This window comes from Limulus polyphemus, unplaced genomic scaffold, assembly GCF_000517525.1.
Source record: "Limulus polyphemus unplaced genomic scaffold, Limulus_polyphemus-2.1.2 Scaffold2460, whole genome shotgun sequence".
Taxonomy (NCBI): Eukaryota; Metazoa; Arthropoda; class Merostomata; order Xiphosura; family Limulidae; genus Limulus; species Limulus polyphemus.
Genome location: NW_013668070.1, coordinates 94,892 through 113,261, shown reverse-complemented (window position 1 = coordinate 113,261; position 18,370 = coordinate 94,892). Strand labels below are relative to the sequence as shown.

The 18,370-nt window shown below is 31.1% G+C and overlaps 1 protein-coding gene across 4 annotated transcripts in view; it reads right to left on the bottom strand.

Annotated features, from left to right (window-relative positions):
* The window catches only part of LOC106467011 (SUN domain-containing protein 2-like), a 91,001-nt gene that overhangs the window by 51,612 nt on the left and 21,019 nt on the right, over nt 1-18,370 (bottom strand). For 3 of the 4 annotated variants that reach the window (XR_002612333.1, XM_013927321.2, XM_022395103.1), the window contains 5 exons: nt 10,259-10,427; nt 9,109-9,329; nt 8,345-8,380; nt 4,890-5,014; nt 2,068-2,244 (listed from right to left, as the gene is read on the bottom strand). Coding sequence is in view for 3 of the 4 variants with exons in the window: in XM_013927321.2 (XP_013782775.1) it covers nt 2,068-2,244; nt 4,890-5,014; nt 8,345-8,380; nt 9,109-9,329; nt 10,259-10,427 (728 nt within the window). In the remaining variant the exon portion in view is untranslated. Of the gene's footprint in view, nt 1-2,067; nt 2,245-4,889; nt 5,015-8,344; nt 8,381-9,108; nt 9,330-10,258; nt 10,428-14,998; nt 15,463-18,370 lie in introns of those variants that run through there. The other variant, XM_022395102.1, reaches the window with a different exon arrangement.

Genomic DNA, 18,370 nt, shown 5'->3' with positions numbered 1-18,370 from the left:
TGATATGTAAATTAAAAATTGTTATTTTACGGTGATAATCTTATTTTCTTGTGCCCAATAATGCATAATTTCATTTGATAAACACGTTTAGATTGAATGGTAATTTATAATCAGTCACAAGAACGTCGAATCTGAATCACTTGAAAAAAACACGGGGGTGCTTAACTTTTTTCCAGGTGTATATATTCAAATGTCTCCAACTAAGTCAAGGCAACTTATCATCATCCTGCTAGTAATACAACATGTTCTTCAAAGCAATTTATTGTGGTTACAGATTGCAGTTACAATGGCATATTAAACATATGGAGAGTCAAAAATAATGTGAAGGTAAGCTCTGCATACTATAAAGTTAAATGACAAAGTACCATCTTTGTATGGACTAGATGCCAGTAACACAAGGCTTCATCCAAACAATATATGGAGAGTCAAAAATAATATGAAGGCTAACTCTGCATACTATGAAATGACAAAATACCATCTTTGTATGGACTAGATGCCAGTAACACAAGGCTCCATCAAAACAATATAACTAATCACATGTTCAAGTCAACATGCCAGTTACTCTGTAAGATGCAAGCACAAACAAGAAATCATGTTACACAATTTACAAACATCTCTGATAGATCTTTCCATTGGTTAAACAGGCCATCAAAAGTTGTCACTTGAACATAACCAGGTTATTGCACAAAACATCATCAGCAGTGGAAAAAAAAAGAGCTGTAAGGCCCAAGTATTTATTCTTGTATTATTAATTATAACAACATGCTCATTGACAGACATTAATCCAAGGAAAGAAGAAAATATATATACGTTAAATATTTTAAGCTTTATATAACCAAATAGTTTCCCAAAATAAGCATTTGAATTATACAGCTATGTACCTTCTTCCCAATTCAAGCACAAATTACAAGTCATTTTGCCACAGTGTCAATTTGTTTACTTTGATATGCTTATGCCACATCATGTTCTATTTATAGTCTCAACAACTGCTAAAAACATTATATAAACATTAAAGAATAAATAAAAAAGTATGAATGAAATGTAAGGAAAACTTGCGATTACTTTGTTTTGAGAGTATATCTGATTCATGGCACTATATTTTTAGAGTCCCTATACAGGCTGTAATTTAAGTTTTCCAAGCAATCTCTAGACATATTGACAACAGAAGTGATTTTTAACCAGCCTATCACAACTCTGAGGCCAAGCTATCAAAATATCGCTGTTAAATACAAAATGACAATACAATCAACAATCTCCTAACACTAAGCATTATGATATACGAGTAGTTTGGATACCTACTGTACCTCAGAAATACCTGGGTGGTAAATCACAAACATGAACACAAATTTATCAGTATTTAATTATGGCATAGTCCCCAGTGTATGGTGTTTTCTGATTGGATCAAGATGTACAGAGGTGCAATCCAAAGGAACATAATGTTACAAACTAATCTAAACAATCCCTAGATGATCAATGAGTAGATGAAATGACCTCAGCAAGCAAAGGAACACAACACAGCAGATTCTTAGATTTAAAATTGTTTATTTTCCCAAAATTTTTTTTGTATATTTCCAGTATTTTTTTAAAAAAATTCTCAAATATTTTCTGATTTCAATAATGAATGAGAATCTGAATAAGTACAGAACATTGTTAAGGTTGTAGGTCCCTCTGGTACCTGAGAGCTTGACCTCTATGTTTTCATGTAGAAAGGCTTGTCAAGGCTAAAGACTTAATTCCTTCTGATACTAAATAGTTTGACTTCTACATCCTTAAGTACAAAAACACATTTATGAAGAAAAATTAGTAGCCTAAATATTTCACATACTTCATTATTCTTGATTGAAACGTAACTGAAACAGCTGTGTTTCAGACTACTGAAATCTCCTTCACTTGGATCTTAACGTTCTCTTCTGGTATTATAAGATCTAAACCATAAGGACCAGAAGCAAATTTACAATATAAAATACTACAGCCTTCCTTCATGACAACCAGAACATATATATGTGCATGTGATTGTTACTATTTATGCAAAAATTGAAAGACTAAAGAAAATGTTGATAAACCTACCATACATATCATTGAGATTCTTAGGGCCTGTAATATATTCAAGGTTGTTATAATGATGAGAAAGAATAAAATTCTGCTCATTCTCACTGGATATTTGAAAAGGTAACCAGGATTCTAAAGTTCTGGAATTGGGATTTGTATTCTGGATCCGATAGCCATCGCTTTTATTCATCACCACTGAAACACACAGTAAAATAAACATCAATTATAGAGCAGACTTCATTTGCATCAGGTGAAGCATAAAGCACTCTTTTACAACAAAAAGAGATTAATGCACTATCTACACGACAGAAGAAAATTCATTCTGTTTAATATTCTTAAAAACCTTTACTGTTTCACTCCACTTTCCTGTATTATCAGTTAAAATTAGTAAATGTATGCTTAGCAATGGTAAGGACATAACTGAAAACCACAAAACATATTAAGTCTAAGCTCTCACTTCATGTAATATAAAACAAAAACTATACAACTGGAACATTACTCTTACTTAAGAATTAAATAGAGAAAAATGTTTAAAAAAAAAGCATTTAAAGTGGATAGAACTCTTCTGAGGATGTTTACAGACATTATTGCAATTTGAAAAAATAACTTATGCCATAGACATTATGCCAAAAGTTACTAGCAGGTGTTATGTTTTGGCCTTGGGTGTACATTAGACACAACTAGATTAATCACCTAACTTGCATATAACAGATACGTTTTTAAGAATGCACAGAAACTTTTTATAGGGGATTTATGCATGCAAGTCTCCCTACCAATGATAATTAACCCACAAGTATATGTATTAGAATTCAACTGGGCATGTATGCCTATTAGTAGTATTAGTAGTGAAAATGTGCCACCAAAATGAAGAAGTGTACAGTTTCTACTCACAAATATTTGTTTATGGCAAACTCTATAGGTTTTAGCAGAATATAATTTTATAGATGCTTTCCTTATAATTTTTCACGACTCTTATTCCTTACATTTCATCCTAAATTCATATAATTGCAGATCACTCACTTTAATGCTTTCATTTCACTCAATTTAGCACCAGTTTTGAAACCCATCTTTCACATTTTTGATTATATTCATCACAAAGATCAAATTTTAATAAAGGATTAAGCTAATTTAGCAACTTTTACATCATCCTTCTTCAAGTAAATGGTTGTAACATCTCCAACCATGTTTTTAAGATCTGAACAAATACATAGTGCTTGTGGTTTAGCAGTCTGAAAAGTGGTTACTGATGGAATGCATTTCTTTTACAATGAATAAAAGTTTGGCAAGAATTAGTTTATCACTACAACATTGTTTAATAGTGTTAATGAGACTTAGACATAGTATCAGAAATCTTTTTTCGTGTATTGCTTTTACACATTTGATTAAATCTGGTAACATATTCTGGGTACACTCAACAATTGGATAATTCTCTAACCACCTACGTATGGTTGTAGAATTTTAAAATAAAAAATGTCTTTAGCTGTCTTTGAGTAATCTTTCACATTACAGAGCTATAATACAAACTGTTTAATAGGCTGTCAATTTCCCAATACCTTGCTTATAAGGATCTTAACATGCTTCATGTACAGTTGGAATCCAAAATTTTCAACAAAATGATATACAGGTCTAGTTCTGTGTCTAACAGGTTATAAAATTTCCAGTAGCTTTCAAGCCATCTATATAAATTGTTACCATTTTACTGACAGCAAGACCTTTCACTGTCTCATGACAATAGTAGACCAAATCACTATAAATAGCATACACAAGAGAATGTGTCAGTTGCTGTATTTAGTATTTGTGTGCAATACATTAGTAAATGAACACTTTATAGGCACATTTTAATAATAAACAATCATAAAATGCAGTACACTCAGAAAATTTCTACTTCAGTATTTGATCACAATATTTTTTCAAATAAACTAAAATAAAGAACTACAAGGAATAAAATAAAAAAACTTAACTTCTGCCATTTTCAGAAAAAAAACAAAAACAGATGTAATTGCTTTTAAAAACTTTTGCAAGAAAAAAATTTTTTTTCAAGAGCTTTTACATCCTTATATTCTGACAAATGAAATTAAAGAACAAATTTTCTAAGGACCCATAACAAACCCTAGAAATGCAATCCAATGATTTTTAGACTTTACACTTTTTCCAAACCACTGCCAATTTGTACTTTATTAAATTTGTCTTTCTCAAGCTAATACTACTACAAACATGTATGCTAGTGATGTTTTTTCCAAAATAATACTGACTTTTACACAAGTTTGTTAGTGGTTGTAAGCCTTTTTTGTGTGTTTGCATTCAAATGATTGTTTGCCTTTTCCAAACAACTGACACCTATGTTTTTCATACTAATTTTTTGTTACAAAGATATACATCTTTTTAAACCTAGTTCTTATTGATTCCAATAGTAGTTAGCAAATACATAAAATTACTTTATAAATAATAGAAAAGGATAATATCCTTAACAAAATCAAAGATTTGTGTAGAAAAAGAATAAAGATTTTATTTGTGATACTCTTTAGTAGAGCATTTAAATAATTTAGGCAACATTTTACTTTTCTGTAGTATGTTGAACATTTCTATTGCCCAATTTATTTCTGAGAGTTTTATGATTATTTGAAACTAGGTACACAAATAAAATTCAAAAAATGAGTTAGTCAGTAAATGGTAGATAATAAAAATAAATTCTAAGTGAGAGTCTTGTCACTGATTATTAAAAGACTTCAAATCAACGTATCATTGTAGAGTATAAAAAACATTTGATTAAATAATTAATTAATTAATTAACCCATTTTATATTACATTGTTTTCTTAATCCTTAACACTAACAGACTGACCATGTTCATTGCTATCATGTTCTTCAGAAACAAGTGAAGACCGATGGAAAGTAGAATGAAGACAACGCCGTGACATGTTAGGGCTTTCATAACTGTCTGTACTTCCAGAACTACAATAGCTAGCACTGTTTGAAATACAAAACTCATAAGAGCTCATACAAATACAAGAAGCTTATTGAAGTACAAAATCTTATAGCCAAACAAACAGAAAATAATTCATGGGAAAACACTTATAGTAATAATAATAAAAATAATAATGAACAATGAATCCAACAAAATACTTTTGGAAAGTAAAACAATACTGAAAACATGAAGAACCAACTGAAACACACACACACAATTTACTGTACAGAAGGGTATGAAGAAATATTAGATCCTATTGGATTTTAATGTTACTTTCTGAAATCTACTATAAATGTAGTTAATATGATGAATGATTTAAAAGAAAACATGAATATTTTTTCCCTAGGGATTTAAAAAATTTTTGAGGTCACTGAAGGTTACTACCCAATAATCTATACTGACAGCAGACATCGCTTTTGTTATGGCTATGCAAAACATTTGAATGTGGCATAACCAAACAAATATTATGCCCCATATGACAAACACAAATTGCCAGTATACAAGATAACTGTGTTTAGTGCCCCTAAAACCAACTTAGTAAAGCATTTCATATAAAGTAGTTCCTCTTAGATACAACTGACCTATCTGCCATGATAAAAAATTCACATCTGACAGAAAGTCGTTATTCAAAGGATCAATAACCAGATCACAAATGACCAAGTTCAAGCTGTGCCAGTTGCTATTCCCAGGGGTTGAGCATAATGATTTATATACTTTATAGGTAGTCGGATAACGTAGCAAGTTGGTACACTGTATAATAATAATAATAGTTATGATGGATAACAGTTCAATAAAAATAACTTAAATTGTTTTTTGTGTTTTATGTAAAATAATTTATTCACCGATCACATTTATTTCATAAACATCCACATATCACATTTTTATTACAAATACATAAAATATTACAAACTGACAAAATTTATTTCATAAAACATCATCCATCTTTGTTTGTTCAGCACACTTAATGGAGTCACTTTGAATGTTCATGAGTGTGGCAATTATTATATCAAGAAGCATTTCATTGTTAGTTTTCAATGCACAATTTTAGTATCAATTTATAAAATAACGTGCAAAAATGTCCAGAATTCTACATCAGAGAAATTGGAAGAAAACTGGAAACCAGATTCACTGAACATAATAAAAAAACATCCCATACTTGTATTCACCACCATTGCAACTCAAAAAATCCAAAGTATATCTATACAAAACGCTAAAATTTTAAACAAAGAACCAAACATCAGAAGCTATGAACAAAACAGTCTCACCCTATATCAAAATTTCACATTGAAACTCAGATCCTTTGATTCCAGCTCTGAAAAGGGACCATTCCACAAATTTAAAAGAACTAGTAAAAAAATAAGAATAAATATCTGAACTAAATTATTACTAGACTCTAGCCAATACATAATAAGGTAATCCTCTCTGAATACAAATACTACATAAAATGTAATATCTTGCATTAAAACAACTTCACGTTAACTAAAAATTCTCTAATTTCATGTCTTGTTGCTTTCATCACAACTTTGGTCTATATCAACATCCATGTCACGTTTAAATATCAACACAATTTGAGCCTAGTGATTCTACACAGCAACTTCCTGTTCTTGGCTTTCCCAGATGCCTTGAGGCATTTCATTAGTCATGCTTACCACACAGATTAGTCAAGTCTGTCACTCAACAAACCGTGAGTAAATAATCTTCACACCCCACTAGTAAATACTAATCAAGTTACTTAACGTCTAGGCCACTAACTCAAAATCTACTACATTCACTGAAAGAATAAACCTTAATTCTGCAAGTGGGGGAAAGAAAACAACAGTTTCTGACTGCCACTGGTTACTTTTCAGGGTCTGAAAGTTTTAAAACCAAAATACCTAAATGTATGTACCAAGGAGTTCAACTTGAATGCCTCAGGGTACCAAGATACATTTACTAAGCAATCTCTGGACATGTGACCTCTTTTTTCCGTAATGTATACACTGTATTCATGGGTCTTTGTAAATTACATTAATGATATGAAGAAAAGTCATTTTAGAGAGGTTGTTATTCGACCTTTCCACCCGAAAATCACTGTCATATGTCGCATCTGTCAGGAAGTCATTCATAGAAGGTCAGATCAATGTAAAATTGTTCCTTGCACAAAAAAATTTCATATTTAAAACGAAGTCCTTATTGGGAGGGGTTGTATCCACCAGAGACTACTGTAATAATTTAGGTTAAACATAATATTAAAGGACAACAAGGAACTTTTTGATCCATCTCTCCACCAAATTAAACTAAACACTAAAAAATGCAAAGTCAGCCCTTATCACTGAAATGTTTATCATGCTTTCCTTTAAATTCTTTTAAAGGAACTGCATCTGTTCCAAAGGTCAACCACCCTGTTAGAATTTTATAAAGCTGTCTTGGCTGAAGATGGCTCATATCCTGTCCAAATTTCTACTTGTGTCCATAAGTCTACCCATTTTCACATTAAATACGAAGACAGATAATCCATCAATACTATCAAATCTCTTAAACTTTAAACATCTCAATCACATCCCTTCTACTCTTCTTTTTTTTTCTAGAGAAAACAAGTTCAAAGATTTTAACCTACCCTTGCATGACAACTTTTCCATCCTGGGTATCATCCTAGTAGCCCTTCTCAGAACCCTTTCCAACAATTCAATATCCTTTCTGAGATAAAGAGCCAAAGACTGAACACAGTACTCCAAATGTGGTTTAACCAGTGACCTATACAAGGCATTATAACCTCCTTAGACTTGAACTCCATATTTCTATAGATATAGCCTAAAATCCTCCTTGCCTGTTGCAAGAAATAGCAAATTGCTTGAATGGCTAAAGAGACTGATCAACCAGAACACCAAGATCGTTTTCTTCCATAACACTGTTAAGATTATTCCCCTCAAAATTATACTCATAATTCAAACTGTAATATCCCACATGCATTATATTTCACTTATTAAAAGTCATGTGGCATTTATTTGACCAACTCACTAAATAATCCAAGTCCTTTTGTAAAGCAGTAGCTTTCTTTACTTTTAGGCTTGGTAGGTATTTAGGTTAATAATATATCTCATTCCCCGGGGGGGATTGAAATATAACCAGGGTCGGTCAGAAACATTTGTTTCTCTTCACCCCACTAGCATCCTCCTCACAGTCTTAAAAATCATTAGACAAGGTATTCAAAAGTATGAGCCAAATAAAAGCATAAGTAAGCATAATAATAATAAATAAAGCTTACAATTTAAATGCATTTAGTGTAATACAGCATTCATCCTTTATCACAATTTAACTATTTCACAATATACAAATATTTACATAAAATTTACCTTTTAGCATATGTGTAGTCAGTTTTTATTTCGTTTCTGTAATGAAAGAAAATATTATATAATACATACTTGAAATATTTCAAAAACTCTTAAACTTCCAAGTAAAAAGTACTGTGAAAATGATACAATGATAATGCTCATTATTTATTATTAAAAGAAATACATTCAAAATATTATTTGCTTTGCTATCAAATACATGTACTAAATACTATTATTTTGATACATGATTTCAATATTTCTGAAAATGGATGTGCAAAATAACATACTAGGTGAAGTAAATATTATTCAAGCCATATTTATTAATATAAAAAAGCATAGTGAGTAGTTACAAATGATGCACGTCTTTTTACCAATGATGTTCAAACTGTTGCAGTTAACATTTGTAGCATTATTTTTAAATTTTTAAGGTATCGTGTCTTGTACTATTAGCAAAATAACAAAGTTTAAATAAACTAAAAGTCTTAAAATTTATATTTTGCTCATTTCTTTTCTTTGTACCACCTACAAAAGTTATACTTTCTGAACAAACTATTGCTAACAAAAAACAAGAGTAATGAGTTCTCTGAATAACACAGTAATAATATACAACATATCTCATATTTTCTATTACTTCTGTTACCTTCTTTTAACCTAATTTTTGGAGTTACAAATATATTAATTGTTAACTCCCATTATACTGCAAGTCAAAGGATTTAGTAACTGTTTAATGAACTGAACAAATCTGCTTATGAAACAGCATGTTAATTTTAAAAAAATAAACTTACTCTCTGTCACTATCACTAAACCCACTAGAATAGTCACTGTAAGATTGGTGGCCAAAATACTTCTTTGTTTTTTTGGTCACATTTTTGCTTGATTTTGTCACAGATGTATTTGTTGCAGATGAGCTTAGAGATGAAGCAGTTCGTATTTTACCAACCAAAACTTTGTCTTGAGATTCAACAATCTTGGGAGTTGATGTGCTTTGATTATTTGTCCTGATCACCTAATTGTGTTTGAATAATAGAAATCTATACTCAGTCTTTCTTATATTGCATATTTATTAAATACACAAACAACTTTATCATAACATTCACTTCAACAAAATTAAAAATGCATTACAACTCACTAATATCAAGGATTTTTTAAAGATATTTCCAAGTTCAACATACTAAACTTTAGTAATTTTCTAAAAATTCAACTGTTCACTAAAGAGATCTGCATAACAGCATTCTTGTTTCAGAAATCGTTTATCTGTGTGTGTGTGTGTGTGTGTGTGTGTGTGTGTGTGTGTGTGTGTGTGTGTATGTGTATTTGTTTTATTTTGGATTTATTCCACAAGAGTTCTAAAATAACAAAAGTAATACATTTGGATAGAAATTTGTCCTTAACTTTTTTACATTTTTCTATTGTTAAGTACCATCAGTAAGGATAATGATGTAACGACAAGATAAAAACTATATACTTATTGTCTTAGGAAGTTCTTTAATAATAATAAAAAAGATAAATAAAATTCCTGGATTTCTTTGTCATTACCTATTAGTAAAGTTCACTCTTTAAAAAAATATATACTAAGTGTAAAGCTGATTAATCACGTTATCAAATTGTATTTATAAATTGTCAAATAAACCTTCAATAAATGTATCTGATGACTATTTTACAAACCATTGATAAAATGTCAAAGATGAGTTATATTATTAGTTCAAAATTATATATTATTCAATTCGAATTATTTTTATATTTTGGCTTTAAGGATAAAATCTATTATTACCAGAAATAAATGTATTTTTTTTAAAAAGATCAGGAAAAAAAAAACAAGTGTTAATGCCAACATGTTTAATATTCACACTTCAGATAAGAAGCAATAAGTGGCCTAATACATGAAAAGTTAATTTCATATGTGTAAAATGTTAACAATTTTCAAAATTATGTAACCTTTTTCTCTGCAACTACTCCCAATTTTGGCAATTCTTTAACATTATGGAACTTCTCTTCCCTTTCATTAGTTGCTCTGGTATAAGTTAGTGCTGATTGGTTGTAACGATGTTCATGATGGACACTTGATGAATGACTGCTGCTATGGCTATGTCGATGACCAACCTTCCTACAGGTAAAAATAACATATTACTACGATAATATTTATAACCGAGTTTTATTTAGTTCTTCATTTAAGAATTTTATTTAGGTCTATCCTTTTAAAAGGTGAAATAGACATCAAAGACCTACTTGATACCACTGTTGTACTTTAATTTACTTATGACAATTTCATTCTGAACTGCAAAAATAATTTACATCTAATAAAAGGAAGATAAAAATAATAAACAGATTGAAGGGTTACTTAATTTAGGAGTTTTAATCAGAGTACATCAAATGGACCACTTATAAGTTTTGTTTTTTAAATGATGATACATCAAGTCTAAATGTAATTTTTAGTGTTCATGAAAATTACTAGCACTATCTAAAGAAAAATCCCCAAATATTTTTCACTGTGGTATCTCTTGTTTATTAGAGCATAATTGTATAATAAGCCAGAGTTTGCAAACAAAATTAGGAATGGTGTGTACATTTTTGGTTTTCTTATTTAAGAAAGGATACTGACTTATTGGAAATGATTAAGAGAAGGGTTAAGTCCGAAACTATTTTCACATTCTTTGAGTCCTAACTTGAACTTTGTTTCTGGGATTTTAATGGCAGATTCAGAACTTCATGTTTTTTTCAGGAATGAAGCTCTGCAGTTGCACAACGCATCACTAATTTCTTACCATTTCATTTTTCTTCTTTCTCTCAATTCAACCAATCAGTGTATGTGTTTAAAGGCAATACAATTAAGTGGTTGTTGATATTGTGCTCATTAGCATACACTTGTTCCTATGAAAGAAAATATACATTTCCCAGTACAAACAGTAGTGAAATTAGTTTAAGCACACCTGGCTCCAGTTTTTGGGCTGGCTCCTAGATCTGAAAATATCAGTCAATGCCTGGGTTCATAGGATGATTCCCGAGATGAAAGCATTATCTTACAAGGATCTCTTAAGATCTCTTATTTTCTCCTGAAAAAAAAAGAGAAGAGAGCGAGAAGTGATCTTATTTAAACTTCCAAGATTATCTAGGAGACTGGTAGGATAAAGGCCTCTGATTTCTTTGTGCTGTATTCTAAAAATAATAGAATGAGAGGACACATTTAAGATTTGGAAAAGAAAGAATAGACTCCAATTAAGATTTTTTTTTTTTTTTAACTAGAGTGACTGACTTAGGGAAGGAGTTACTGCTAGCAATAGTAGAAGCCAGCATGTTACAGGAAAGCATAAAAGGATTTGATGATTTCCTGATAGAATAAGGGTTGGGTCTAAATTTTTACTTCCCTGGAGGGTGGATGTGCTAGGAAAGCCTTGAAAGACCAAATAGCCCCTTATTGTCCATAGGAGTTTTAGCATCTTTAAAAGAGTTTTAATTGTTAATATCATTAACTTAAATAATCAAATAAATAAAGCCATTGTTTACTGATATTACATTGTATCAGGATGTACTGTAAATATAATGTAGGTAAAGGAACAATCAGTCTAATTTTTACTAAAGAAAATGGTTATTTCAATTTTAAACACATAATCATACAAGTCAAGAATAAAACTTACAAGAGAGTTGGTCAGTTTAACATTAACCTTGGTATTTTGAGTAACATTACTATACAAAAAATACATCATACAGCAGAAATTTCTAAATATGCTTAAGAATAATTTATAAACATTGGAGGATTTAAATTTGGCTTATAAAAGACTTATAACAAGTTATTCATAGCTAGACAGGATAAATATGACTCAAAAAGCTGAGAGTTCACCAATAAGGTTTAACATAAGTGTTGGTGAATACTGGAGAATCAGGGCTATATTTAGTACTTAGTGTTTTTGTTTGCAATTTAAGGGAGGATGGGAGTCAAGACACCCTTGATGGGCCAAAAGGCTATTTGATGACTTAATCTGTAATTATAATTCTTCACTTAAAAGGCATCTGGAAGGTTGGAATATGATTCTCACAAATTTGTTGGCCTTCTGTCACCTCATCTTTCTTACATCAAGATATACAGCCAACACAACCTGTAGGACATACTGGGTGTTATTAACAGGAGTGATAGTTTAGCAATTTTCCACTTTTTTGTAGCTCAGACTGTAGTATTCCAAACTGTCACATATTTTCAGTGGACATGTTCTACTGGACCCTTACTTCATATACCAAATTTTAAGGAAATCCATTATGAAATACACGAGATATAAAATCTCCAATTCTGATTGAATTTTTTTTTCCTCTTCACACCAAAAGTATGGAAACTTTATTTGTTAGAAAAAACATACTTAACTTTTAAGAACTGTTTTCAAATTTGGTCTAAATATAAGCCCCATGTGCAACAATATTCAACAAAAACCACTCAAATTTGACCAAAATGTTTTTTGCACACCTACACAAAAAGTCACGTGAGCTATCGGTCTACAATTTTTACTACAGCTTCACAAAAGAGTAAATGTAGACCATTTTTAGTTTTTGTCACTCGGATTAAAGACTGCTGATTTTGAGCAGTGAAACTATAGGGTGAAAGGACGTGCAGATACATAAGTATTCGTTAGGCCAAGCAAACTAGATCAGCAGTTTCTAGCTCAAGTTTTCAAAAGAATCATATGGGTGGACAGTTATTATTCATTACTCGCTACCAACTTTTAAGCACAACTTTGCTAAATTTTATTAAATTATCCTAATTAAAGACCATTTAGCATCGTGTGATATTAGCTTAAGCAATTAGCATAAATAATGATACTTGATTCGGCTGTACCGAGTGCATGCGGGTGATGACAAGAAACTAATAATCTACTCTGATTTGCAATGATATATATATATATATATATAATGATAATGTACCAACAGATGCCTCCATCTGAAAGAAGAAATGAAGTAATTTTTCACAATCTCTTCCAGAAATACCACTCCTTTTCAGCAAAAACATATTAAGAGGTTTCAGTCTATCCCCCATACAATAAACCCTCTAAACCTAGTATCATCCCAACAGTTCTACTCCGAACTCTCTCCAACAGTTCAACACCCTTTCTCAAATAACATGGCCAAAACTGAACACCATATTTCAAATGAGGTATAACCAGAATCTTTTATATAGTGAACTAATGACCTTCATTTACTAAACATTTCTATGTATAAAATCTAAAGCCCTGTTCACCTTATTGCTTACTAACATATATTGTCTAGAGGCCTTTAGAGATTTTCTAATAGCTATGCCCGTCTTGTTCCTCATCAACTTCACCCACAGTTATTCCTAACAAGTGAAATAAATAAATAATGTTGTGATAACAAATACACATAACAGCGACAAATATTACTTCATTATGAGTGAAAGACATCTGCTAAATTTATAACCAACTCACTAAACAGTACAACTCTCTCTCTGGAAACTACAGTGTGATCAGTACAATTTCAAATATCTGTACATTTAAGTTCACCTGCAAACTTACCTATATACTTTCGATGACGAAGAACCCACTTTGAGACTAATAATGGCTGGAAACCGCTTGAATGGGTAATGAAGAAAAACTTTAAGATAAGTTTAACACAAGATTACCCATTCAAGCCGTCTCCAGCCATTATTACCTATACACTGTTTATTCCTTAATAAATGTCATTAATCAAAATAATATACTACCATTAGCTTCTAATCAAATAAAGGTACCTATATAGATCAAAATAAAAATTAACCCAGTAATGAATATAGCTATTTTAATAATGATTACAATGAAAAATATCTAACACAAAATTCTTAAGTAGACTGCTCGTAACATTAAGCTACTGTGACATAATCCCTTTAACAACAAACTTCTGCCTTCAAACACCCAACTTTCAATTTATTTAACTAGTTTATCTCCTATCCCAAACAGATTAATATTTCCAAAGAAGTCTTATTTGCAGTACACACCTTATCAAATGTTTTCTGAAAGTCAAAAGTACACAAAATCCACTGTATTACCCCCTTTTTAAATTAAATCTACATTTTTAAGATTTAGAAAATTCACAAGAGAGAGATGAACCTTTCTGAGTTAAGGCTGACTCTTGGTGATAGTATACAAAACTTTTCTAAATGTTCTTTTAGGATTTTTCTAATTATAGATCAGTAATCTCTCAGCTACTAACTACCAGCTGGTGTACCCCCCCCCCCACTTTAAAAATTGGTGTGACATTGAATATCCTCTACTATTCTGCCATCTAATCTCAAATAAATGATTTATTTGAAATTGTGGTAATAGTTCATGAATCTGTTCTTTGTATCCTTCTTTATCCAAGTATAAATAATGAAACTGTGAGAACGTACTCAAAGATTGTAGGACATTATCTCCATAACTAAACTACATAAAATATTAGTAATTATCACCTAGTTTTGCTTTTCATATACATCAACAGCTTTTTAAAATTGAGATTGTTTTATTTAAGAAATACTTTTCATTTTTACGTCCATCAATATTTTTGTTTTTATTTGTAAAAGTTATAAAACTTGCTTAATTTATAGCATTATTATTTGAAAATAAACAATTTTTAACGGTGGGGATAATTTCCAATTAATATTATGGACTTTAGTTTAGGGTTAATGTCTATTGGAATAATTGTCTATGAGAATAATGTCTTTACCTCATTTTCATAACAATTTTCCCAAGAAATTAAAATTGCATTGCCATCATTGACATTAGGCTAGATATAGCTGATGACTGGCGACGATTTGAATGAAACTTGACGTTCTAAACTGCATTTATATATGAAATATTCAAAGAAATTAAAACTGGTTTAATAACATTAAATACATAATTCATAAAAATGAAAAGGGTTAACAACAAGTTGTGTTATATTACATCGCGGAAAAAATATAAAAAACAAGAGAAATTTTCTTTCCTCACGGACTCAAATTAATTCTTCAGGCATAGTGTCAACGTACAACGATGCTGTAGACCTATTAAATGTTAGATACACTAGGCGCGAATTTTATGCTAAGCACACTAACTATTAATAATTGTCATTTTCTTTCTCATCATCCAGCTCAACTGATATTCAACGAGAAGATTCTTGGGGTAGCAGCTTGTGGGAGACAAAATATAGATCTGAAATGCTATTTTTTACACCCTTCTGGTTATGAGTGGCAACGGACAGATAAAGATGTAAATAGAAATAAAAAGGGGAAAAAAACATTTGCGGCGATCTTCATTTTTATAAAATATTTTATTTTCTTGTTTCGTTATTTGGTTTAAGTGGAGCCAAACTGACAAAAGAAATTGATGCTCAATTCAACTAACTCGTTATGAAAGGCAAAACTAAAATTAGAAAAAAATAGAATTGCGAAACAAAACATCAAAAAATGTGACTAACGTTTGACAGATACTATACTTTTAGTTTAATTTCACATAATAAGTTTATAGGCATCTGGTCGTGGATCAAAGTTAAGGGAACTGTCGATAGTGCGGACATATTTATCTCAAACTTTCATTTTATTCCGATATGATTTTGAAAAATGTGGCACACTACTATAAATAAGTACTAGACTTTTTTATATTGCTCAAATTAATGTTTCAAACAATCCTTCATAATAAGTGTCTTCTAAAAAAGCAAATATGTTAATCAATCATGAGGTCCTTTCCAAATTTTGAGGGTCGTCGACTATCATTCTCTATTCCTCGCTGTCTGTACCAAATTTTCTGATTCAAGCTTTTCATCTTTGATGACGAGGAGACCACTTTTTTGAAAATTTTAGAGACGGCTTGAATGGGTAGTGAAAGAAACTTTATTACAAATGTACAACGTTTCGACAAGCTTATGTCATCATCGTGTACTCTTCATCTGTTCTCTAATTTCATCGAACCAAGCGAATATCTATCTGCCTCTCGTTCTTCTTCCTTCGACGTTATCCATCTGATTCTCCCTCAGATGTAATTATTTGCCTAAGAAGGATATCTTCCGTTTCCTACATATGTCCAACAATTGTCTTTTTGTCTCTGAAAATTCCAATACTTCCTCATTAGAAGTTGACCACTCAGATTACCCTTCAAAAGAATAAAGGGATTGGATCATCTTTTTATTGCTGTTGTTTCTCATTTTAAATGTCTTCCTTTATTGCACAGTTAAAAATCAAAGAGGTTTCAAATATTCTGGTTTTTATATTTTTCTCACTAGAAACGGTTATTTAAAGCTAATACTGCATTTATAAGTTAAGGAAATAACATTCCAATAGATCACTCAATGTGAACCCTGTGGTTATAACATTTTTTGGTTCAGGAAAAACAGATATAGAAAGTAATAATAATTTTAGTTTCGTTTGTTTGTTAAATTTCTCGCAAAGCTACTCGGGGGCTATCTGTACTAGCGCTCCCTGATTTTGTAGTGAAAAACATGTGGGAAGAAAGCTAGTCAATACCACCCACTGCCAAGTTTTGGAATACTCTTTACCAACAAGCACTGGAATTGAACATCACATTATAACGCCCCCACGCCAGAGAGAGCAAACATGTTCGGTGATTATTTCCATCCTGCAACCCGCATATTACAGGTCGACTGCTCTAATCATCACGCTATATCACAGTGAGACCTCAGTTTCGGTAAAGTTTACTTACTGGAGATAAGCGTTTTTATACCTTTCGGCTTTTACAGTAAGTTTTGGAGAATAATTTTTATGTAGACAGGTAAGACATTTGGGTAACTTGTGCGATCATTTTCAAGTACGCACGCAACATTGATAGTTTTTGTATATATAAAATAAATATTTTTAGTTATTTACTTATTTACGGATAAACAAGTAAATATGTTTTAAAAACTCCAGGAAACATTAAAGAAATGAAGCATTATAATTGTCTAGCTTTTTACCCAGGTGAAACAGTACGTAAATTGAACTCTATGTTAAAAGAATACTAAAAGAAAAAACCTTCCTCACATCAATGAACATACGTTCAAAAACAACCAGTTGCCCCCAGTGTCACAGCGGTATGTCTGCAGACTTATAACGCTAGAATCCGGGTTTGGATACCTGTGGTGGGCAGAGCACAGATAGCCCATTGTGTAACTTTGTGCTTAATTACAAACAAACAAACAACCAGTTTTATCGAAGAGAACGTCAATGTACTAAAACACGAACCTAACATTAACTAAAGAAAAATCAGAGAAGCCTCATTAACGAAATAAAACCCCAAAATAAATAAACACCCATATATTAACATTATTACCCAGACATTCCTAATTACGCCCCAACTGTACTCACAATAAATTCCACATTTAATTTAAATTTTATTTTTTATCCATGATAGAAACCCTGAATCTTCGGGAATTAATATGTATACGCATAAGTAATCACTATCTAATATCTAACTTAAGTGTATTGTTTACTCACTGTTCTAGTGTTGATCTAAATTCAAAAACTTTCTTTACCGAAGTAAGTTGTGTGTTTGAGAATGATCGTTATACCTATCTAAATAAAAACTTTTCCTCAAAATTACTGGAAAAGCTGTAACTTATAAGGATATTGATTTTAATCTCCGTAGGGCGAGAGACAAATTATATTTACTGTATCTCTCTTCCCTCCAACAATTACGATTGTGTGCCACTCCTTTATTTCTGGGCCAATCATCTTGAAACTTGGAGGTCATACACCTTGATCCTATATGCTTAGAAAAACTTATTCATTTTTGCTCAAGTTTCACTTTTAAGGGTCAAAGGTCAAACATTACAAAAATAAATATTTTAGCCTGCTGTTATCTTATATTTCTATCAATCCAAATGAAACTTAGCACAAGGATAACTCGCGACAATCCCCACAGACTAAAGCAGGCAGATTTGGGATTTGTGCCTTACTTTGATTTTTACAAGAGTCAAAAATAAAATAAATCACAATATATGTGATAGGGGCTCTGAACCTAGAGATTTCATCTACATATATAAATGTTACAAAGGATTGTTATTAGCAGTATTTTGATTCACACAATGCATTGATGCTGCATATAACCGTGTCGAAGAATAAGTGTTACT